Source organism: Perca flavescens, chromosome 12 (assembly GCF_004354835.1).
Source record: "Perca flavescens isolate YP-PL-M2 chromosome 12, PFLA_1.0, whole genome shotgun sequence".
NCBI lineage: Eukaryota > Metazoa > Chordata > Actinopteri > Perciformes > Percidae > Perca > Perca flavescens.
Window position 1 is genome coordinate 9,559,422 of NC_041342.1, and position 25,029 is coordinate 9,584,450.

The 25,029-nt window shown below is 41.4% G+C and overlaps 1 protein-coding gene across 7 annotated transcripts in view; it reads right to left on the reverse strand.

Moving 5' to 3' along the window:
- Nucleotides 1–2,517: 2,517 nt before the first annotated feature.
- The window catches only part of svilb (supervillin b), a 68,184-nt gene continuing 45,672 nt past the window's right edge, over nucleotides 2,518–25,029 (reverse strand). For 6 of the 7 annotated variants that reach the window (XM_028593302.1, XM_028593303.1, XM_028593301.1 and 3 more), the window contains 12 exons: nucleotides 23,622–23,797; nucleotides 22,797–22,944; nucleotides 21,772–22,051; nucleotides 16,658–16,809; nucleotides 16,157–16,262; nucleotides 15,633–15,840; nucleotides 14,819–14,952; nucleotides 11,946–12,101; nucleotides 9,554–9,697; nucleotides 7,573–7,694; nucleotides 6,508–6,663; nucleotides 2,518–3,399 (listed from right to left, as the gene is read on the reverse strand). In XM_028593302.1, coding sequence (XP_028449103.1) covers nucleotides 3,313–3,399; nucleotides 6,508–6,663; nucleotides 7,573–7,694; nucleotides 9,554–9,697; nucleotides 11,946–12,101; nucleotides 14,819–14,952; nucleotides 15,633–15,840; nucleotides 16,157–16,262; nucleotides 16,658–16,809; nucleotides 21,772–22,051; nucleotides 22,797–22,944; nucleotides 23,622–23,797 — 1,869 coding nt within the window. In that variant the 3' untranslated portion in view covers nucleotides 2,518–3,312. Of the gene's footprint in view, nucleotides 3,400–5,949; nucleotides 5,972–6,507; nucleotides 6,664–7,572; nucleotides 7,695–9,553; nucleotides 9,698–11,945; nucleotides 12,102–14,818; nucleotides 14,953–15,632; nucleotides 15,841–16,156; nucleotides 16,263–16,657; nucleotides 16,810–21,771; nucleotides 22,052–22,796; nucleotides 22,945–23,621; nucleotides 23,798–25,029 lie in introns of all 7 variants that reach the window. The other variant, XM_028593300.1, reaches the window with a different exon arrangement.

Below are 25,029 nucleotides of genomic sequence, written 5' to 3' on the forward strand. Positions count from 1 at the left end.
AGGGACTGTTCATTATTTATTTAAAGGTCCCATGGCATGAAAATGTCACTTTATGAGGTTTTTTAACATTAATATGCCTTCCCCCAGCCTGCCTATGGTCCCCCAGTGGCTATGGCGATGAGTGTAAACCGAGCCCTGGGTATCCTGCTCTGCCTTTGAGAAAATGAAAGCTCAGATGGGCCGATCTGGAATCTTGCTCCTTATGAGGTCATAAGGAGTTAGGTTACCTTTCTCTGCTTTGCCCGCCCAGAGAATTTGGCCCACCCATGAGAGAGAGACATCATGGCTTTCAAACGAGCAAAGTGGCAGTTGGTCAAGGTCCCACCGCCACCCTCCACCTTGCCCCCCCCCCCCCCGCCCCTGTCTCCTCCTCAATAGCTACAGACACAGAAATGGCACATACTAAGGAAAGCTCATTGTGGGACTGGCTCTAGTGGCTGTAATTCTGCACCAACGCTGAATTTTGGGAAAGAGACTTCAGACACAGTATTAGGGGACCACTAAGGTCTATAAAAAAACATCCAAAGAGCACCATGTCATGGGACCTTTAAGGGGCCACTGGAGGAGTTCTGGGATCTTTAGTCAAAATCGCGAGTGAGGGGACAATGGAGCGGGAGATTGGTCGGAGAATCGGTGCAGCGGGTGCGGTATTACATTAAATTTATCGCACCGTTGTGACGAAAAGAGAAGAGCCAGAAGGCAAAGCTCTCGATCTACCGGTCAGTTTTCGTTCCTACCCTCACGTATGGTCATAAAGGCTGGGTCATGACCGAAAGAACAAGATCCAGGGTACAAGCGGCAGAAATGGGTTTCCTCAGGAGAGTGGCTGGTGTCTCCCTTAGAGATAGGGTGAGAAGCTCAGTCATCCGTGAGGAGCTCAGAGTAGAGCCGCTGCTCCTTCACGTCGAAAGGAGCCAGTTGAGGTGGTTCGGGCATCTGGTAAGGATGCCCCCTAGGCGCCTCCCTAAGGAGTTGTTCCAGGCACGTCCAGCTGGGAGGAGGCCTCGGGGAAGACCCAGGACTAGGTGGAGGGATTATATCTCCAACCTGGCCTGGGAACGCCTCAGGATCCCCCAGTCGGAGCTGGTTAATGTGGCTCGGGAAAGGGAAGTTTGGTGTCCCCTGTTGGAGCTGCTCCCCCCGCGACCCGACACTGGATAAGCGGACGAAGATGGATGGATGGATAGTCAAAATAGACTTGACCCTCCCCTCGCTAGTATTAATTTTTCTATGACCCTCCAAAATGATTTGAAAAAAAGGTATGACCCTTCCCAGCATATTGCTAGTTTGCGCTTCTCAAAGATGTATAGACACCCTTTGATTTTTTACAGCTATGACATACATGAGTTAACCTCCGCTTTCTCTTTCTCAGCTGGAGTAAACGCGGTTAAAATGCTGACAGCTAAACGGTGTAAAAGTGTGTCTGTATGCTGCCGTTGTCTGAAAAACAACGCAGATGTTGCGTTCACTTGAAACTCAAAGTTATTGCAAAATACCCTTTTCCCATCAAGTGGTTGTTTTTGTCGTTTAACAAGAATTTACTGGTGAAAAAAGTTATTGTTATTACAGTCGTTTTGGGCTCCTTTTTTATTATTTATTATTATATTATTATATGATCAACTATCATATGATCAACTACTTATATATATATATAAATAAAGGTATTGTTTTAGCACCGGGAAAATGTTGTGTTTTCCCTTTTATTTCTTCGGGGGGACGGGGGGAATGATGTGTTACCTTTTTCAGCCCTTCTGAGTTTGCAGGTATGATAAAAACTGCTGTTTATTCTTATGCAATGATGAGAACATAGATATGAAATCCCAGCAATAAGGGTTTTTCTTTTAATAAGCATGGAACATTAAACAGTCGAACACAGAACATTTATCACAAAAGCTAAAGTTATAATAATAAAACACAATTCCAATAAAAAATATCAGTATTTTCCTATAAACTGAAATGTCTGATACGCCTCAGTTCAACAGCAGCATCTACATATTACACCTTCTACCATCATGTTAAATAAAGTAATACATATAAATGAAAAATCCACTAAAAATAGGACATTTTTGTTAATCCATGATTTGTTACATTATTCCAGCATTAATCTTATGAAAAAATGGTAAATATAATAATAAAAAGAGGAATATAAAAATGTTGAACCAAACATTCAACTAAATATTGCACATTTGATTGATCTCAGTCTTCACGATAAGCTAATCGCATTCTTCCAAATCTTGATTTCGATTTGAAGACGATTCATTGTTCAGCCCTAGAAAGCTTTCTAAAGTTGTCAAATAAATGTAGAGTATAAAGTATAAAGTAACATAAAATGGAAATACTCAATTATAGTACCATAACATTGTACTTAAGTACAGTACTTAAGTACAGTACTTAAGTTAATCTAATTAGTTACTTTCCACAATGTTGTTTTTTAGTTATCTAGAACAGATAACAATCTTGTTAAAAATTAAACAGTGTTAAAGTTTATGAAGCAGGACACACAGAATGACACATGGCTTGAGTTGAGCATTATTGTGATTTAATTTACTATGTCTTATATCACAAAGAAAGTCTTTAAAAATGCAGACTAGGATTTCTGTATATAAACTGTACACAAAAAGCAAGGCACTATACATTCAGATTTAACAAGCTGCTGTTTCTCTTTCTCGTACAGGTCAAACCTTTAAAATTACAACTCTGCTCAAGTCCAGAGCCACTTGAGCAGTTTAACACAACCGAGCGACACGAGTTCCCTACGTGGCCTGACAGCATCCAGACACTGTAGACAACAAATAGAACGACTTTCCTTACAACATCTGACGTGACAGGATCTGTTTTTACAAAGATACACACACATTCACACAAATAAACATTACACACAAACATTATATACAATCATTCACACATACGTACACAACCATAGCATGGCACTCTGACACCGAGCGTTCTAGTGTGCACATTTCCATCCGTTAAGTCCACGAGTGTTGACTTTTAATGTTTGGAGGAAACTCCAAATACGCACAAATACCATGTATGAACCAAAGCAAGGTGTTTTTACCTTCTCTTAAACCGTTTTGAAATTCATTTTATTATGTAATGACAAAGTTGAAAGGTAAAGCATGACTATAAGCAAGGGGAGTGCATCTCCAGTCTCATCCTTCATGTAGGTTTCCTTCCGATTCTGATACTTTCTATCTCGATGTCCTCGCGTCTTAACACCAAAACAGGTTTCACAGGCATGTGACATTTCCTGTGTCTCCATCTCAACTGTCCACTTTTTATCTGCCTTCCCTCTTCCATTTAAAAACTTCCTCAAAACAGTCCTTTGGCCTTCTTTAAGTTCACTTGCTTCCACCCTGGTAAACCTTCATATTCCTCTCTCTTCATCTCCAAAGCCTTCTGCAATCGGAAAGAGAGACACATGCAGTTAATTAAATCAGGAAGTCAACGACACAAGTAATTGGACTTGAATTTCAAATACTGTGTCAAAGGGAAGTATTGGTGTTTTTCCTGTAACTGACAATAGGAGTGGAGCTGTGAACCATGGGTCACTGTAGCTACCGAAGGAAAAATGACACAACAAATGTAATTTTATGATCCGTAGAAATGTTTAGTTTTTTGCCACAAGGAAGCTATAATTTTTCAAATTGCAGTAAATCTTGTTTACTTGTCCTTTAAGTGAGGATGTTTATGCTAAACCATCTTTTAAACATGCCTGAATATTTCTACTGTAAGTTCCTCTACACTAGAAAGTCATATTGTCAGATACGTTGGACCAAAAACTCTGAAAGCACCAAGAAATATTTCTTTGTTCTCTCAGTTAGATGTCAATGCTAAAATGCCGTTTCAGATTATTCATATTACTGTAAAGTGCATCATACAGGTTTCTATGAGAAAATAAAGCAATGTCTTGTACATTTTGGACTTATCTGGTATATATATTTTTGCTGATTTACATCTTGTAATTCCGTTTCTGTTATAATACACTTGCTGTTTGGTCAGAACTGGTCAGTAAGAGAACCCACGCACTGATGTCATGTTAATAATGTACAGTATATGTGGGTTATTAGCAAATCAATTCTATCTTACAAGGACAGTTTAGTTGTTGCAGTGATTGCATGCCTCCATTTTGTGCTCCACAGACTGCAGTGTAGCTGAGGGTGAATCATAAGTCTATCTATCCTAACTCAGAGGATATAGTCTCAGGTGGTGGAAGGTGTGTGTGTGTGTGTGTGTGTGTGTGTGTGTGTGTGTGTGTGTGTGTGTATGTATGTATGTGTGTGTGTGGGTTTGGGCTGGGCGATATGGACCAAAAATCATATCTCTGTATTTTTCGGCATAATGGCGATACACTATACTGTATAGTATATTTCTGTATTTTTGACAAAGTATTTTTGACAAAGTAGGTTGTGAGATGTCACAAGCAGTTTTATTAAAACAGATTGTGATCAAATCAGAGGGGGAGTGCGATGGACTGAAGTGTATGATACGAAAACTTTCTTGATCATGAAGCTGGTAGTTACTGTACAGTCGTCTGGTTTATCATCAAAGTGTCTGAACTACACTGCAGACTGAATTCTCTACTGACATAGTGACGGCTGACTCATTATGAACGGGTCCTGCGCGGGTTGACTGTGCATCGGCGGGTCAGCAGCATTACAAACGTCTCGTGTATGTAATGTCTGTACCGTCAATGCGCTGCATTTTTATGAACTATGATTATCTGGCCATGGGTCACATCTCTCGCCCGGGTCCAGCAGGCGCCGTCTCACACGATATGGAATTAAGTGGAAGTGGGGGCAGGACAGCACGGAGAGTGAGAGAAGAGAATCCAAACACAGGCACGGCTTTGCAGAAGAAATGGGTTATGTAATGCAACTTTAAACCCTATCTATATAAAAACTGTATTGTCTAATCCCATATCTCGTTTAAGATACGCCCAGCCCAGCCCTTGTGTGTGTGTGTGTGTGTGTGTGTGTGTGTGGAAGAGAAGAGTAGCGGCAGCAGCAGAGAAGTGTACAGGAGTGCGGTGTAGTTAAAGGTGTTAGAGAGGAACAATAGCTGCACAATTTAATGTCTCAATTATCACAACAGTTTAAATTTGACAAAAGTTGTGTCTAAACACCTAATTTACAACCTCAGCTGTTCATATTACTGTAAGGAAGTGTGTTAAAAACATCTGAATCAAAGTTAATCATCGAAGGCCCATTTCTGCTGGAAAAAAATGACTACTTGAAAATCATGAGATAAAGACCAAACTTTGACTTGCTATGGCTGCATCTATCTATCTATCTATCTATCTATCTATCTATCTATCTATCTATCTATCTATCTAATTTTCAGAGACCAAAGTGACTCCCTCAAAAGTATATGTTGTTCGACTGACCAACAGTCCAAAACCCCCAAAAAGTGTATTCAAAAATGACACAAAACAGAGAAAAGCATCAAATCCTCACGTAGAAAAGATCCAAACAATGTTTGTTGTCATTGCTTGAAGAATGGCAATTCATCGATTATCAAAATAGAGGCTGATTAATTTTCTGTCAAATGAGTAATAGATACATTTTTTATCATTCCTAATATTTCGTCTCTTTTTTTCCAAGCAGAAATGGGATCTAAGTTTAGATTTTAGGTAGGTGTCATTTTATGTTGTTATCTACTGTGAGCTGTGAGTGCCAAATCCTTTGTGACTACAGCTGATATAAAGGACCTGAACTGACCTAACTATGATGTCTAACAGAGTAGTCAGGGTGTTCTTTTCAGATGTAATTGTGCAGCCAAGCGCAAAACTTCCCTCCTCAACCAGCGCCACACTTAGGAGACAGGAGTGACACAGGAGTTTTCAAACCACATGAAGAGAGAAAGAAAAACACAGTGCTGACGTGCTGGGAAAAGAGGTCAAAACAGGTCGCCTGAATGCTGATGAATCATATGAGTGGCTCTTCTTACCTGAATACACCTACAACTTGGTCTGTAAAGTGAGAGTTACATGGGGTTAGGATGGTTTTATGAATACGGAGTTGTAGATTTAGAGGAAAATCCACCTTTGAATGGTCTTACTTTTTAATTTATACATAAACTATGATCAGTTTCAAGATGAAGAAAGAACTTCTGTTGGTTTTGATGTACTCAGTCTGCATGTATCTCTACCTCATTGATGATGGATTTCTTACAGGGATGATGGATGACTAATTGAATCACAAACCTCTCCACCTCTCCCTGTTCTTCATGCTCTAATTAGTCTTGAGTGGTAAAGCAAATACTCACTGTTAACCACTCTGTCAGTGTCGGCTAAAGCATAAAGAGAATTAAATATCAGATCTTTTCCTGTGATGAGGAACTCTATTTTATGCATGTGTGGCTTCATATTTATGTAAAAATTGCCTCTTTAAATGTCCAAAATGTCCTAAAAAGACTTTTTTGTTCTTGACCCTAACTCCAACATTACAAACAATAAATAAAAAATATCAGGTTTTGTGCAGCAGTTTTGTTTCAGGGTATACTGACCTCAAAGTCCTGTTCAGACAGGTAGATCTCGAGGCGGAGCGGGTCGACTCCCTCTGGGAGCGGCCGGGCCTGCAGCTGAGCCAGAGGGAAAATGTCCTGGCAGAGCCGGGCCAACACGTCCTCCACCAGGATAATCTGGTTACACACCTCCGCCTCCTGCAGCCACAACACAGGACATGGCATCAAGTCCTTTACAATGACTGCAGCTGTTTGGACAATTAGTTTACATATATGTGAGAGAAAATGCGTGGGAACAATTAGAGGTGAAGAAACCGGCTGTGGGTGTACGTATACAGTGTAGTCTCGCATTGCCAGACCTATGTCCACAGCGCTGTGGAGTTATGCATTCTGGGATAGGAGAAAAAAACGCTCTGGGTTATTTGTATTTCTTTAAACCAATTGCAATCGTCTTGGGTGGTGCTAAGCTCCGGACGCAGCGATGGTAGCTCTGCTAAATAGTCTTGGGAAGGAACTTGTTTTGGTGGAACATTTGCATCCCGTAAAAGAAAACGCCACATATAATATTAAATGAAGTTAACTGGTGACATAATACAGTAATGTGAGCTATTTAAATTAGCTGGATACATAGTTGAACCTCATTTGCTCATACCAGTGTATCGCTGTGTGTACTTCGTCCACAGCAATTTCACCGATCGGTCCCAAAATGTCCCAGTTAGAGAAGAAATGGTCTAAACATATTCTTTGCAAATCTTTACAATCATTCCCAGAAAGAACCAAGCAGGCCTGCCTTGTTGCACGATCCAAATTCTCTTCCAAACTTGACATTTTCAGCATGTAGCTTGCTAGCTTGTTGTTGTTTCCCAAAGAGAACAGAGTTTGAGAACGGCAACACACATTATCCTGGAAATTAACTTCCGTCTAACCAGCCTATATAAAGTGTAGCAAGTGTTTTGGTATAAAAGAGGACCGGTGCAAGACGTGGGTGTTCATGTGTCATGTCTGTGTCATTTATTTTGATGTGTGGCTGTGGCCAAAGCAGAGTCTGTAATTTCACCGATGTACGGCCGAGAGTTGTTGTTGGGCGTTGCAGTGTATGTTGCTCACCCTCTCGGTGATCTCAGCCACGTCCTCTCGGTGCTCCCAGCTGGGAAACATGTTAGTGAAGGTGAGCGGCTCCAGGCCGGCGTGAATCAGATACGACTTCTGAGGCTTCTTCTCGTTCTTATCTGCAGGAGAAAATCATCACAATAATTCTGACCGGAAGTTAATAAAAAAATGACTGATGTGACTCAAATTTGCACTAAAACTTGGTTTTCTGAATACTCCCATGTACATTTCAGCTGGTTTAATTTAACATAATAATAATAAATTACAAAGTATTTGTGATTAAATGCGAACACTTTATCAAAGTTAAAGGGATACTTCACTGATTTAGGATTAAGCGTTGTATCAGTAGAAACACGGTAGTATTTTCGAATGACCGTGCTTCCCTCCCTCATGTCCCCCTGAGACGAGAGCTCTCTGTATTGTGGGTGTGGAAAAAATCTTCCGATGACGGAAAACAACAATTTTTGCGTCATTGGAAGATTTTTTGCCCAGAGGCAATAGAGCTCAACAGTCCCACCCCTCCTCCGAGAGACCTTGGGTTCCGGAAGTAAATTTCCTATTCATTTCTCCCATTGACGTCTGGAAAAATCTGTATATAAAGAGTTTTAGACCATGCCTTAGGCTAACCAGCTACGACGTGACTCATAAGCATACAACATATCATTTTTCATTTTGAAAAGTCAAAGGTACATGACTGTGTACATAGTAGTAGGAGCTACTTCCGCATGTTTTCAACCCCCCCATAGGGGTCGTCTTTACCCGAAGCTTGCCAAGCAAAACGACTGTCAGCCATCTTGAAGCTTCGCTAAACTGGCTCCGTCTTTTCAGCAGAAAACTTTTACAACAATTATGTGCATTCAAACTACCGCACGTGTAACACCGGGATACATTGGCTTATTACAGACGGAATACTCAACACACTATGCGAGCTTCGCCTGCTACGAGACCAGCACCCCAGCCTGAGGTGTCACCCGATGCCGCTAGCCGGGGAAAAGGACCTCGACAACGGTGTGCAGGAGTTTGAGGCGAGCTAGGTGGAAAGCTAATGCTAGCCGGCCACCTGTTCTATCAATCCTGCTTGCAAGTGTCCGCTCATTAGACAACAAACTGGACTACATCCAACTTCAACGAAACTCCCAACCCGAGTTCAGAGACTGCTGTGTTTTTGTTGTTGTGGAAACATGGCTGAACAACAGTGTACCGGACTATTCAGCTACCAGGCCTGCTGCTCTGTCGCCGGGTAAAACTAGTGGAGGTGGGCTGTGTTAACACGGACTTGTGCAGAAATAGGGTGCTTTTATCCAACTACTGCTAACCGCTGGTGGAGTTTGTGACTGTTAAATGTCGATCATTCTACATTCCAAGCAAATTTACAGCTGTGTTTATACTCTGTGTTTACACCCCACCAAGCGCTAATGCTAGTATGCGTTAGCTGAACTTTACGGAGCCTATAATGTGAGTGCACTAAATGTAGCCTGTTTCGTATGTCGTTTTTATATAATGTCGTTTTTATATATTTTAAATGTGTAACACCACTTGAGCCACGGTGAAACGTTGTTTCGTGTATAGCCTATGGTTGAAATGACAATAAAACACACTTGAGTTGACTGTCTCACTGTCCGTCTGTCTGTAAACGGTAGGCGTTGCTTGGGAGTGGACTCTAAAGCAGCGAAGCAAGTGCATTCTGAGATTTGGTGTCTTTCATCCACATGAGCCAAAAACACATTTTCTGGCTTTTCTTGGCCTAGAAGCCACCAATTAAAAAAAAAAAAAAATCACATTTCTACTACATAAGTGACCCAATTTAAAGATATATTCATCTTTCCAACGGTGAAATATCCCTTTAAAGTGACAGTTAATGACTTTTTCACCTAAAACATTGGCCAAAGAACAACAAGGAAGATTTGTGCATTTTTGGATTCCAGGATTTAAAATATTAACATATTCTACAATACATCAGTGCACCTATATTGCGTACCTTTACAGTACTGCAGCACCGTCTCCATGGCACACTTCCTATCTGCATCCCAGCGGATGCGAGCCGACCCGGTGCTCTCGCTGTCCTGAGGCCACCAGCCCTGCCACAGGTAAACCTCATGGAAGTTATCCACCAGGAACAATGCTGTCAGGGAGAGAAATAATTATATCACTATATGACAGGGGTTAGCACGGGTGTTACCACTGGCACGCGGTAGCTCAACCAATGGTACACTAGCAATTAGGGCTGGGCGATATGGACCAAAAATCTCTGTAATTTTCAGGTAAATAGCGATACATGATATATATCTCTGTATTTTTTACTAAGTGGGTTAAGCCACATGTGAGATATAACAAGCACTTTTACTAAAACAGACTGTGATCTAAATAAAATACAAAGACAGGGTTTCCTTTCCTGTTTGTAAATATACAGCTGCAACAAATTATATAATTTTTTTTTATTATTATGAAAAATTATCCAAAATAAATAGCTTGTATTAAATAAAAAGTTGGCCTATCTCTGAGAAAGCTGATTAAAAGAGGGAAAGAGAGAGAGACATACAGAGGGAGGGAGGGAGAGTGAGAGAGACAGATAGAGAGAGGGAGGGAAGGAGAGAGACAGACAGAGGGAGGGAGGAGAGAGAGAGAGAGAGAGAGAGAGAGAGACAGACAGAGGGAGAGAGGGAGGGATAGAGAGACAGACTGGCCTGAAGTGTATAATAAAAAAAACTTTCTTTGACCATAATGGCAATTTTTACTGTACAGTCCTCTGGTTTATCAGTGAAGTGAACTACACTGCAGACTGGATTCTGTACTAACATAGTGACGGCTGACTCATTATGAACGAGTCCTGCGTGGGTTGAATGCGCTTCGGCGGGGCAGCAGCGTTACAAAAACGTCTTGTGTATGTAATGTCTGTATCGTCACTGCGATGCATTTTTATGAACTATGATTATCTGGCCATGGGTCACATCTCTTGCCGGGTCCAGCAGGCGCCGTCTCACACACTTTTACTCAGCTAACTGAAGTTAGTTGCATCCAGTTATAATGTTCTTTTGTGTTTATTGCTGTGGCGGCCTAGCCTCGTGAGGCCGTCCTGATCTCGCGAGCTCCAGTTTTCCACTCGCAGATCAGTCTGGCATCTTGAGGCAGAGAAAATTTGGAGCCAAACGACCGGGCCAATCAGCGTTGGTTTTGAGGTGGGTTAGGTGGTGATAGACCGATGGTATATCCAATCAGCTAACCAGTATTATCAGCCAGCGGTAGCCCTAATTCTGTTAGACGCTCGCTAATGCTTTTTTTCTCTTGGATCCTTCTTTTGGAATATGGTCCGGGAACCTGAAATGGTGCCTTTTATTCCTAAATTCTCGTTACACAAACGGCAAATATCCTTTACCGACATGTTGCTTGCATGCTGAGTTTACGAGCTATGCTTTGCCTGCAGCAGCAGGGGCGGGCTTGTGGTTGTATTTTCATAGGCTTCGTGGATCTGATTGGTTGATTTGGCCCGTCTATCACCAACATAGGTGATAGACAGATGGTTCATCCAATCAAATAACCAGTATTCCGCCCCTTCCCAAAAGTTCTCCAACGGAAAGTTCCCAGATGGATATGCCGAGCAAATGCGAAGCAATCCATCTGGCGGAGTGAGGTTAGTGGCGGCCGCCACAACAGTACATTTAACATTACCAGCGGAAACACTGGTAAAAATACAGGTTTTCCGCTCATATAATAGAGCTGTGTTTGCTAGTGTGTGTGTGTTAGTGAGTGTGGGCGTGAGAGGGGTGAGAGGAGAAAAGCGAACACAGATAGGCTTTACAGAAGAAATTGGTCGATATGAACGGTATTGTCTATTCTCATATCTCATTTGAAAATACATCAATATAAGGCAAATATCGATATATCGGCCAAATGTTTCAATCCACATGGCAAATGACCTCTTTCACAGCCATTTGCGGGAGCACAGCCTGTTATTTACGGTAGTTTGATTGACTGCATGATCTGCATCCCTCTGATTGGCTAATACGTGTTGCCTTCTTCACAGAATGCGGCGCAGGAAAAAAAATAACACTGTCTGAGCGGGCTAGGTAGATGACGGCAGGCTCAATGCTGATATGGCACACAGATTAACAGGAAGATTTTAAAATGACACTTCATATTAAAAAGGCTGCCCCTACTATATGGTATCTGTCAGTATAAGACATGTATACACCCCGCACAAGCTGCAAAGGTGTAGGTTGGTAACGTGCAGACAAAATATATAACATAGGTATAGTTTTTTTTAGACATTTTAATGCAGAAATATTACATATGATACATTTAAAAGGGAAAAAAACAGGCCTTACTTGGTCATGGTGTATTTATTACAATGAGTTTGTGTGTCTAGGCCTCACCAGGTTGCGGTGCGTTGTACAGGTCTTCCTGCAGGAAGGGCAGGGAGCTGACCAGGTCTGGAGCTCTGGACGGGTGGAAGAACTCATTTGCCGCAAAGTCTCCAGATGTGCTGCTCAGCTGGAAAAGCCGTGGGGTGAAGTTGAATTTACCTGGATCTGAAAAAAGAAAAACCAGAAACCAACATGTGACAAGAAATACCATTCCTCCAAGTTTCACATCCCAATGTGGCACCGAGGTTTCGCGCTGTGTGTCGCTCCTCAAGACTTTATATTTTCTGTCTTGGTCTTGTTTATGTGTTGATCACATATCGTCTGATTCAATTAATCAATTGAGTTTCCTTTATACGATATAGTTTTTGATCAATATAGATGAATGTGTGGAGAGAATGTGTTTTTTTAGTTTAACTAAAAGCGGCACCTTACAGGAGTAGCACTCTGAATTTCGTTGTACGTTTTTAATGAGACAATGACAATAAAGGCATTGTCTTCTCTTTTAAAGCAAAGTGTTTGTCCTGCTGTTTAAGACAACATTAAACAATGAGGGATTTGAGACTTTTGACTTTTATTGTTGAGTTTAAAGGGGTGATAGAATGCAAAACCAATTTTACCTTGTCATAGTTGAATAACGACAGTTCGGTGGGTAAATAAGACATACATAAAAGCTCAAAATCCCATTGACACCCCTTTACTATGAAAATCTCATATTTTGAAACTGCCGCTGAAAACGGGCGAATCTCAACAAAGCTGGAAGCTTAGGTAAGCATCCCAAGACCTGTACCTTTGTCACGCCCATGGATGTATTAAGAGAACGGTCACGCCCAAACATTTACATAGGCTGACCTGAGATCAGGTAGTCTTCTGAATCTAGGTCATGCAGAGCTCTGCTATTCCATTGCAAAATTCACTTCTGAAACTTTTTTATGCGAGAAATCAACTATTTAAAGCTCAAATATAGGCCGTTTTACGAAAATGGATGGCTAATTGCAAATTGTGTCCGACTGTGTGTCGGAGTTCAGCGGCCGGTGCTGCCTGTGTTGCTACATCGCCACGCTGCCTGTCCTCCTTCACAGACCCCGGCCTGCTGTGAGCTCGATTGAGCTCCGTCACTGCTGGCATCCCGCGATTCTCCATACCCGTGCAAACTCACCCTTTTCTGGGTGACTACCAAACGCCGGTGCCCTGATAGAGTTCCAAGGCCTGCAGCTCTCTGTTCTCCCTCCCCTCTTCCTGCTAAATGGCGGTGTGTGACTGAGAGCATGGTCAGCGAGCTTGTTACGCCCGCAATCTCTTACCGCAGGTTCCAGTAATCTTATAATGGATATGTGTGTTGAGTTATTTAAACAAACGATTGGGGAAATAAACGCCTCTTGTCCGTGAGTCTCATTGATAGAGCCCGCGGTGAGCTGGAGTCCATCAATGAGAGCTAGCTAGCCTCCTCCTAACGAGACCTCTGAAATTCACAAAAAGTGTTAGCTAAGCTTTGTAAGACCTTGGGGAACCTGTAATATACATCCCGTGATGAAATTCAAACTGTAAATATACTATAGTTATGTCAAAAGTGTAGCTAGCTAGCCGCAATTGTTTCCCATTGGGTCCCAATGGGACACATAGCTAGCTAACTGCTCCTCCTAACAAGACCCCCGACGTTCACAAAAATGCCTTAATTTGAAATCGGACACAACAGTTAGCTTTATAAGACATTGGGGTAGATGTTATATAAGTGGCGTGACGAAATTCGAACTGTAAATATACTATAGTTATGCCGAAAGTGTAGCTAGCTAGCCGCAATTGTTTACCATTGTATTGAATGGGACATATAGCTAGCTAGCTAGCTGCGCCTTCTAACGAGACCCCTCACCTTCATAAAAATGTTAGCTTTTGTTAGCTTTGTAAGACCTTGGTGTAGCTGTGATATAAGTGCTGTGACGAAATTCAAGCTGTAAATATATTATAGTTATGCCGGCAGCCAGCCGCGGAGCCGCGTAGTGCAGTAATCCACAAAGGGTGACTTTGCCCTGGGTATGGAGCCCAGCAGGCTGCCGCTTTCTCGTCAGACTATGTGGAGCTCCTAAAGTCTAACACGTCTTACCAACTTTGCAATTAGCCATCAATTTTCGTAAAACGGCCCATATTTGAGCTTTATATAGTTGATTTCTCGCATAAAAAAGTCTCAGAAGTGAATTTGGTAATGAAACATTGCAGTGTTTGGAATATGAGATTCTGTCGCTTCTCTAATGTGTGTGTATGGGGATTCACTCAACCAATCAGCGTGCGTCTCTAATGTGTGTGAATGGGGATTTGCTCAACCAATCAGGGCGCATCTCTAATGTGTGTGTATGGGGATTCGCTCAACTAATTAGCGCGCAGCTCATCTAAATATTCATGAGCATACCATATTTGGAAGAAAAGCTCTTGTTACAAACAGGGCCAAAACACAGGGATGCGTAAGGGCCAATAAAATATCAACCAGGCCATTTTCAGCACAGCCAATGTTACATACCCCATTAGGAGACCATAAGGAACAGTGTGAAATACCCTATATAATCATTCTATCACCCTTTTAAAAAATAAGCTGTTGTACTCAGAAAAAGACACCACCCCTAAAAACTATTGTTTTCATAATGGTTCCATATCTTAGGTGTACTATTGGCAGCAGCCAGACTAAAGGCCTTTCAAAAGGTTGACATTTGACATAACTTTACTTGGAGATTTTTAGGTGCCAAGATATCCTCCGATTTCTACCAAAAAGAATTGTACGAGCTGTGACTGAGGTGAGACATTGTGTCTGACTGAGGGTAAATGTACAAGTGTAAATGTACAAGTGTATATATATATATATATAAGTAACCAAAGTATGTGGGTACACAGTGTACCTTGCAGCATACAGTCGTAGGCCTTCCTGTCTTTCCTCCCAAGTGCCTCCCAGAAGCCCGGAGGCTCCGCTCCCTCATCACACTCATGGATGGTCACCTTACTGCTGCTGTGGAGACCCGCCTCCAGTGGACACCTGACAGGGAAACACAACTCATGTTCGATGGCAACCACCCGGCAATATATCGATATGATATTGATATCGTGATACAAGATTAGATTTCGCCTTGGATTTTGGATAGCGCAATACTGTATTATGGCATAGGTGTCTTACTGTCTGTTCAGTATGTGTCCATCCTTTATGTCCTAAGATGCTTCGTTGATCCTACGTAAATATTGAAACATTGATTTTATGTTGATTTTAGAATGTTTTTTTTCTGTTACATGTTTCTGTTGTGAAGCAACAGATTGTAGCACTATGCCCGAGACAAATTTCCCCTCTGGGACAATAAAGTGTATTCAATCTATTCTATTCCGGTTTTAAAGGCTGCATTACAGTAAAATGATGTAATTTTCTTAACTTACCAGACTGTTCTAGCTGTTCTGTTATTTACCTTTACCCACTTAGTCATTGTATCCACATTGTTGGTGATTATTTATTAAAACTCTCAATGAGTAAATATTTTGTAAAAGCACCAATAGTCAACCCTACAATACTGTTACAATATCGATACTGAGGTATTTGGCCTAAAAATCGTGATATTTGATTTTCTCTGTATTGCCCAGCTCTAGCTAGTTGTAATAATTTGAATCAGTGTTAATTTTTATAATAGTGTCTTAAAAGTCATCCCGAGTCATTCCTTTTATAAAGCTCACTGTTCTTTGATCTTGAGCGTGGCTGTCTTCCCCACGCTACGCGTGTGGAGCTGCGTCTTGCAGCCGTGCCACAGGTAGATGATGGCCTTGTTGATGTTGAGCAGGATCATGGAGGCTCTGGAGCGCAGGCTGCTGCAGTGACATGCCACCTCCAGCAGGTGGCCCTCCAGCGGAACCTCGCCCCGCACGCAGTACAGACGCCACTCACCTGCACACAGAGCAGCGGGGGATGGGATGAGTGAGAAGGTTAAATTTATCACATTGGAAGACTAACAAAACCAAGCGTTCTGTAAGTAAATTACAAGACACATCTCAAAATAATAACATTGTATGACATTTACTTTCATAGCAGTAAAACATTTGTAAGAATAAGAAATCATTTGGGGAACCTATTCTGGTTAAGAAAAAAAACTATTGTCCTGGTAAAATAGGGAATAATCTGCATCATTAAGGCATTGAACAACCACTGAGCTTTGTAGACATTAGATCAAGAATAAAAGAAACAGAAATGTTCAAATGTTTACTCTGAGTGTTCTCCTCCTCCTCCTCCCTCTTGCCAGCATGGACGATCATCGCTCCGTTGAAGCACTGCAGGAAACATGGAGGCTCCTTTCCCTGCTGCACCTGAACCTGCAACACACAGACCGGCAACCAGTTTTAACACTAATGCAAACAAAACCCTACTTTAATGCCTACATACAGTAGCGTGCTCATAGGTAGGCAGGAATCTGGAGGACTTACTGCAAGAAACCAACATCAGGAAACATCTGGATATCATTGATTAAACTGATGATGCTACAAAATCAGTATTGACATAAAAAAATAAGGTGTTTTTTTCCCATACACTCAGTCCTTAATACAAAGGTTATTGTGTTAACTTGGGAGTCGGGTGGGCAAGCGTGAGCATTCAATTTAAGTTAAGTATCATCACTTAAACACTGAAGCGTCTACTTTTTACTTTTGTTAAATTACTATTTAGCTTCTGTTCTGATTAGTTGGCTGGTGGGAAGCCTGGTGTCCTGTACCTGCGCCCCTCTCTCCTCGTCCAGCTCCACCGTCGTCAGCGCTGACGTTCCCTTCTCGCTGACAGTGGAGTGTCGACCTTGCCAGAAGAAGTAGCAGCATTTCTCCTTCCCCGGCCCGCTGCTCCTCGCCTCAGGGTTCTGCCTGCGACCGACTGGGACATACATTCAAAGACCAAAATATCAACAAACTACAACATTATTATTTTAACAGCATTGACAATAATACAATAATAATAATTGTTTTTTGCAGCAGAGGCCATGTTTATCTCCCTGTGCAAACTTTTAAAAATGGTGCAGCTTACTCCTACTGCAGAAGAAGCCACTGATGTCGTTTTATTGTTTGTGGGGTGATATGCGGCTGGGATTTACCACAATGAATGTCATTACATTTAAATACAATAAAATATTCAAATGTAACTGTTTGAACACAGCTCTGTCATTGACGTGTCTGTGTACTTGACTCCATCTGAATTGTCCAGATCTGTCAAATCTTAACCACCTGCTGTTCTGTGATGAAGCAAAGATTTAGATTTGAGATTTTAATGCTTTTAAATTGAAGTTTCTCAAGTAATGCCTCACTGTCATTTTAAAGTTTTATAAACTTTGAAACATATTCACCTCATTGACTTTCTTTAAATTTCTACTTATAATAAACTACTGTGAATTTTCAAAGTCTTACTTGATTTGCCTCTTTGTCTGTTTTGTGTCCATCTTTTTAGCTCAAGTTATTTATTTTTCATAGATTGCTGCTTTGTTTTGAAAACTGTTACACAAAATGCCATAATTAATAGGGTGAGGCTATTTGCACCCCTGGTACAATTAGCAGTGTATGCTATTTGCACCCCTGGTACAATTAGCAGTATGCTATTTGTACCCTGGTGCAATTAGAAGTGTATGCTATTTGCACCCCTGGTACAATTAGAAGTGTATGCTATTTGCACCTCTGCTACAATTAGCAGTGTATGCTATTTGCACCCTGGTGCAATTAGAAGTGCTATTCGTACCCTGGTGCAATTAGAAATTACAAAAAAACGTTTTTTTGTTGTTACGTCACAGGGTGTAAATAGCTCAGCTGTGTGGCCGAGGCTATTCGTACTGGGGGTGCAAATAGACACTTCGTAATTAATATTCTGATTACAAAACAGCAAAACTTGGTGCTCATTAAATTATTTTAACATGTTTAGCATGCTGTTTGGATTTGAATGCAGCTGCTGTGATATGGAGTTATATTCCTATCTTTATTCAAGAGCGCATTCTTTCAATTTGAGAGTATTTCTCACTGATATTACGTTCAGATTTTGTAATAATTTCCCTCAAAACCTTGCTCTCACACTCAAATGGTCATGCTCGCGCTTGGATTTGCTCTGCTTCTGCTCAAACTTTGTGCTCGGACTCAGATATGTTGTTCTGTGGACAGATTTCCTGCTCTCAGCTTTGAACCTTCTCCTCGCACTCAGCCTGATTCTGCGCGCTTGCAAATCTGCTGCTTTCGGATCTCTCCTGCGCGCTTGGATTTTTCTGTGTTACAACACTATCAAAATTCCACAACAAATAGAATGCCAGGTGTAGTGTTGACCAATGAAATTATCCCTGCCCCGTTGAGGGTACGTTCGTTTTATTTGAGAACATCCGTTGCGGCCGGCTCCTATGTAACCATGGGTCTGTAACCCAAGTTTATTTAACCCCGCCGTCCATCGCTTTATTATTAGTATATGTCAATAATGTGCACAGAATGGTCGACGGTCTTTCACCTGCACCCATCAGGAAACGGGAGAAAGCTTTGAAATGGGACATATCAAGTTACGTAGCTACACAACTATGAGGGTGAGTAACATAAATTAAGCACATAGCATATGGCGCTAGCCTAGCTTGATGTCTGTAAACAAATAGCTTTTCTTTAAATCAGTAGTTTAGCTAGCTAGATTGAACAACATATGACGGACAGTATGTGTGTATTTACAACTGGTATTTAATGACCCCACTTTGTAAATTTGTCCTCGTTTGGTTAACCATGTTCCTGGGGATTTGGCTAAATTCAGACATGTTAGAGGCAATTGTAAAACCTAAACTGTAATATAACTGAAAAACAAAAGAAACTGGATTGTTTGTATCAGTTTTTACATCACTGTTGCATGTTTTTCAGATGTTCTAAATTCTTATAACATTATTTTAACAATAACATTCATATATATATATATATATATATATATATATATATATATCTGTATAGAAAGTTGTAAGTACAATTCCACTCCTATAATAAAACAAATAGCAGTTATTTATTTTTACCCTTATGAAATCAATACAAAGCAAATTGAACAGAAAAAAAACAAGTATTTTGTTTCAGTTTCCCTTCTTCCAGGTGGGGCTGAAGTACCCCTGTTGAGCTGCACCGTGTGCATTGACCAGTGTTGTACAACCACACTACTGTGTTGTTCCAATCAGTACATTACTCCAAATGCAAAATCCCATTGGTTCCCCCTGTACTCACCTGTGTGCAGAGGGCAGGCATTAGTGGCACAAACCAAGTACGTTGGCAAGTCTGATAATAATTTAATTGTAAAATCATGTTACATACACTTATCATTTCTTTCTTGCTTAAATTCACAGGGTGCACAACAAGGCCCAAGAGAGACAATTACTGTGATGTCCACAAATCCAAAGCGGAGAAGAGAAGGTAAGGTAAGATAGTAATGATGTTAAAGAAAGCTATATACACCTTATACCTTATGTGTTGATGTCTATGAATTTGTTTTAAATAGGAGCACACTATACAAAGACAACAGTGGAGAGTTGCTGGATCGGTCTGTCCTCAAAGTGCCAGAGATCTACAAGGACTTCACCCGTTTCTGCACCATCACCTGCATAATCCAAGTGATAAAAGAGAGAACAAACTATTTTGTTCTCTGCTTACATGAATAGGTGCCTGTAATGTCTGCACACATAAACAATTAATTAATAAATGTTAAGTATCACTGATATTTCTTAAATCATTGTGGTTTTTCAGAGCAATAAGATTATTAAAGCCATGTTCATACTTGCAACAAATTAAGGCAAATAGGTTTTTCATTTTCTGTAATCTAAATCTAAAAACAGTATAATTAAATTTAGAGACTTTAATTGCAGCTGTTGATGATGTTGCAGATGGTTGTAGTCTGTAGCCAGTCATACAGTAGGTAGATCTGGAGCAGCAGAGTGACTTCTAGCTTTCATGGGCTGGTGATAAGACTCTGCTGCTATGATGCAGCATTGGTCGAGCCCTTCATTCTCAACTGAAAGAAAAGAAAATGCTTGTTTTTTTCTGTTCAGTTTGCTTTGTATTCATTAAAAAAAAAACTGCTATTTAAGGAGCAAATTATTCTAGATCTGTTTTTATTATAGTGATAACATTGTACTTAACATTACAACGTTTTATACAAACTGATATGAATCCATCATTTTCAAATTAATGTTCTATGAAGAAATGAAGACTAAATTCTGATGAACAACACACAACAGTGATGCAAAAACGAACACAAACAATCCAGTTTCTGGTGTTCTTTCAGTTATATTACAGTTTAGGTTTTACTATTGGCTCTAACATTAAATTAGCAAAATCTCCAGGAAGGAGAGGTTAACCAAAGGTTAACCAAACAGGAAAAATACACATACTGTCGGTCATATGTTGTTCAATCTAGCTAAACTATGAAGAAAATCTATTTGTTTACGGACATCAAGCTAGGCTGTATATTAGCATGTCTGAAATTAGCCAAATCCCCAGGAACATGGTTAACCAAACGAGGACAAATTACAAAGTGGGGTCATTAAATACCAGTTGTAAATACACACATACTGTCCGTCATAGGTCGTTCAATCTAGCTAGCTAAACTACTGATTTAAAGAAAAGCTATTTGTTTACAGACATCAAGCTAGGCTAGCGCCATATGCTATGTGCTTAATTTATGTTACTCACCCTCATAATTGTGTAGCTACGTAACTTGATATGTCACACTTCAAAGCTTTCTCCTGTTTCCTGATGGGTGCAGGTGAAAGACCGTCGACCATTCTGTGCACATTATTGACATATACTAATAATAAAGCAATGGACGGCGGGGTTAAATAAACTTGGGTTACAGACCCATGGTTACATAGGAGCCGGCTGCAACGAATGTTTTCACATAAAACAAACGCACCCTCAACGGGGCAGGAATCATTTCATTGGTCAACACTACACCTGGCATTCTATTGGTTGTGGAATTTTGATAGTGTTGAAAAATCCAAGCGCGCAGGAGAGATCCGAGAGCAGCAGATTTGCAAGCGCGCAGAATCAGGCTGAGTGCGAGGAGAAGGTTCAAAGCTGAGAGCAGGAAATCTGTCCACAGAACAACATATCTGAGTCCGAGCACAAAGTTTGAGCACAAGCAGAGCAAATCCAAGCGCGAGCATGACCATTTGAGTGTGAGAGCAAGGTTTTGAGGGAAATTATTACAAAATCTGAACGTAATATCAGTGAGAAATGCTCTCAAATTGAAAGAATGCGCTCTTGAATAAAGATAGGAATATAACTGTTGTTGTTTCCCCTGTTTTATAGAGGTCGTAATTTGCATCTCCTAGTAAACTCTGGTGTTGGAGTCCACGGTAGTCTATATCCACAACGTTTTATTTCAGGGATTGCTCCGGTGCCGCTAGAAATTCCGCCGGATGTCCCTCTTTTCGGCCGGATGTCCGTTACCTTCCTCTTTCTTTGTGTTGGCATTTTAAACTCCGGTGGATTTACGAGGACGGTGGATTTACGAGGATTATGGTTAACTGCTCCTCAGATCTCTGCAGGGTAAATCCAGACAGCTAGCTAGACTATCTGTCCAATCTGAGTTTTCTGTTGCACGACTAAAACAACTTTTGAATGTACACGTTCCACCAAAACAATTCCTTCCCGAGGCTATTTTGCAGCGGCACCGTGGCTCCGTCCTGCGCTTAGCGCCAACAACGATGATTGTGATTGGTTTAAAGAAATGCCAATAAACCAGAGCACGTTTCTCTCCCATCCCAGAATACTGCGTGGACTAACCGGACCCTCCTCCGCAGCGCTATGGAGGAAGGTCTGGCAATGCCAGACTAAGTCCACGGTGACCCACCCGAGGTATTGACCGTGTACTTCCACTTGACCACGTAGGCGTCTCCCTCGTGGAACTGGCCGATGCTCTGGCGCGGTAGGCGGCTGTAGTCAAACTCCAGGATATGCCAGACGTCCACCGACACCGTGCTGATCTCCTGAGTCCTCATGTGGTCCTCGGTCTCCACCGGGCCGTGGCCACGGCCCACATTCACCCCGTCCAAGATGGTGGAAATAGACGACTGGAGGACGGGCAGCATCAGGGTAGTGTCGTAGGGCCGGCATTCCCGCCGCGGGGCCTCCTGATGATCGGAGTAAAAAACAATTAAGGGATGATGGCAACCTCCAGCCTGATACAAGTTATTCTAACAGGTAGAATAAGCCACTCGTATTGCTATTTTAGTCGTCAGTGGTAAAACATGGGATCATTCTTTAATTAAAATTCAGTTAAAAAAACTCCCCTGTCTTCTTATTACAGAATCAACTGTACCTGTCCATAACACCTTTTTTTCTCTTTCTTTATTTTTTCTTTTCTCTATCTTTGTTTGTATGTGGCTGTTGCTGTTGTTTTGTTAACTGTTGTGTCTAACTGTGATTGTAGTGTATATTTATATATAAAACAAGATGCTACATCTCAAGGGGTTATTCCTAATAAAGAATTTCCAACAAATAACTGTATTTGTCCCAGAGGGGCAGTTAAAAGGCACAAAGAGTAGCACATAAAAAGGGACAATTCACAGACAAGGTACAACTATGAATAAATATATAAAAGCATACATAGTAATGCACTGCATAACGCTGTGCGTTCTAAAGTGCTAAATAGTAACAAAAGTGATGCTTTCGTACAGCATCCACTGAAAGGCAAATGCGCTCTCATCCTTGTTTCAGTCCCAGCGTGTAACCAACTGTTCCTGAGATTAAGTGTGAGTGGCTCACAGTCCAAAGAAATAAACATATGGGGATATAGAGAAAACATATTGAGACTCTTTGATGTGTGTGACCTTTGCAAGTAATGCAATCCTCATGAAACAAGCGTTTGATTTTCACCTTCTGCTCAGGTACGAGTTCGCCACCTTCCTTTGGTGTTGGCGACTTCGCTTCGGTCCAGTCTACAAACTTCTCTTTGAACAAGATCGTCTCGTTGTGCTCTGTCAGCCTGCCGAATATCGCCCAATCAGGACGGCCCTGGCCCTTCCTGTCAATGAATGCACACACACACACAAACAAAACACAACACACACACACACACACACACACACACACACACACACACACACACACACACACACACACAACTTTATGCTGTGCTAAATCAAAGAGCTTCAAGTAAAGTAAGACCATGCTCATTGAATGTATGTGTGTGTGTGTGTGTGTGTGTGTGTGTGCGTGCATGCATGTGTTTGTATATGTGTGTGTGTGTGTGCGTGCATGTGTTTGTGTGTGTATGTGTGTGTGTGTGTGTGTGTGTGTGTGCGTGTAAATATGCAAGTGTATTTATAAATAGTTATAAGAGTGTTTTTATGTCCTCTATTGTTTTTTTTTAGATAGTCTGTAATTGCTGTTGCTAGAATATAAAAGTAACAGATATGAGCAATAATATCAACCTAAACAGACTATTTAGGGGCAAATGTGTCACAGTACTGAGGGTCCTGACAAGAACAGAAACACAAATGTGTTTATGCCTGTGTGTGTACTACTAGTCAATTACATTATGTGTTGGTTGGGCATACTTAGGCAAAGTTTTAAATTTGGGTTAGGTTAAGTTTAGGGTTTAGGAGTAAGCCTTCAGAAAATAAATTAAGTCAATCATATTTATTGCAAGGGATAATGTGTGTGTGTGTGTATGTGTGTGTGTGTGTGTGTTTTTCCCACCTAGGTATGAGTGTGTTGCAGCCTCCAGGGTCCAGTGGGTTGATGTCACAGCAGGTGTAGTCAAACGTCCCGTTCCAAAGGTGTTTGGCGAGCTGGAAGGCCACTTTCCTCTGGGCCAGGGTCACCTCCTTACCGTGCCACACATACACCTCACTGCCAAAGTCAAACACCAACACCTGCAGCAAGACAGCACACACAAGGGGGAAGCATAGGTGAGTCATTTTTTTTTTATTGTCCATGTTAACTAACACTATACAGTGGTTTAGTTTTGAATAAATGTCTGTCAAACAATAAGTACATAAGTAACTAACTACATAAGTAGTTTAAATACTTCTATATTAGATGTATGTAATATGTGCATATACCATATGGAGTTTTAGTAAAATAGAAACAAATAGTAAAATATAAAAACACAAAATCTAAACATTAAGGAACAAACTGACAGCATATAACAAAAACACAAACAAATCACACGAAACTCAACTAATCTGACGTTTAATGAGAAGTAAGACTGTAAGATGTTCCATCAATATGCAAAATAAGCAATGTGACTGCAGTGCACTCCTTGATGTTAGCCCCACTGTCTTGAACCTAATTAATTTTTTTCAGCAGCAGCAGTACACAGATGGATGTAGGAGGTGCTCGCCATGGCACCTGCTGTTGCTAAGCAACAAATTAAAACCAGCTTGAAGCACAGAGCTCCGCTTAAAAACTCTAAAACATCATAAATATTGATATTCAGAGCTTAGTGCCTTAAAGGAAAAGTCCACCATGAGAAACTCTTAAACGTTATTATGTTACGATTAAGACATACTTTATTGATCCCGCAAGGGGAAATTACATTTTTCACTCTGTTGTTTTTGTTGTTAGTTATAACACACATTACACCATCTCTCTTCTTCATCTCTCCATCTTCTTCGTCCGCTTATCCGGTGTCGGGTCGCGGGGGGAGCAGCTCCAGCAGGGGACCCCAAACTTCCCTTTCCCGAGCAACATTAACCAGCTCCGACTGGGGGATCCCGAGGCGTTCCCAGGCCAGGTTGGAGATATAATCCCTCCACCTAGTCCTGGGTCTTCCCGAGGCCTCCTCCCAGCTGGGCGTGCCTGGAACACCTCCCTAGGGAGGCGCCCAGGGGCATCCTTACCAGATGCCCGAACCACCTCAACTGGCTCCTTTCGACGCAGGAGCAGCGGCTCTCTCCGAGCTCCTCACGGATGACTGAGCTTCTCACCCTATCTCTAAGGGAGATGCCAGCCACCCTCCTGAGGAAACCCATTTCGCCGCTTGTACCCTGGATCTCGTTCTTTCGGTCATGACCCAGCCTTCATGACCATAGGTGAGGGTAGGAACGAAAACTGACCGGTAGATCGAGAGCTTTGCCTTCTGGCTCAGCTCTCTTTTTCGTCA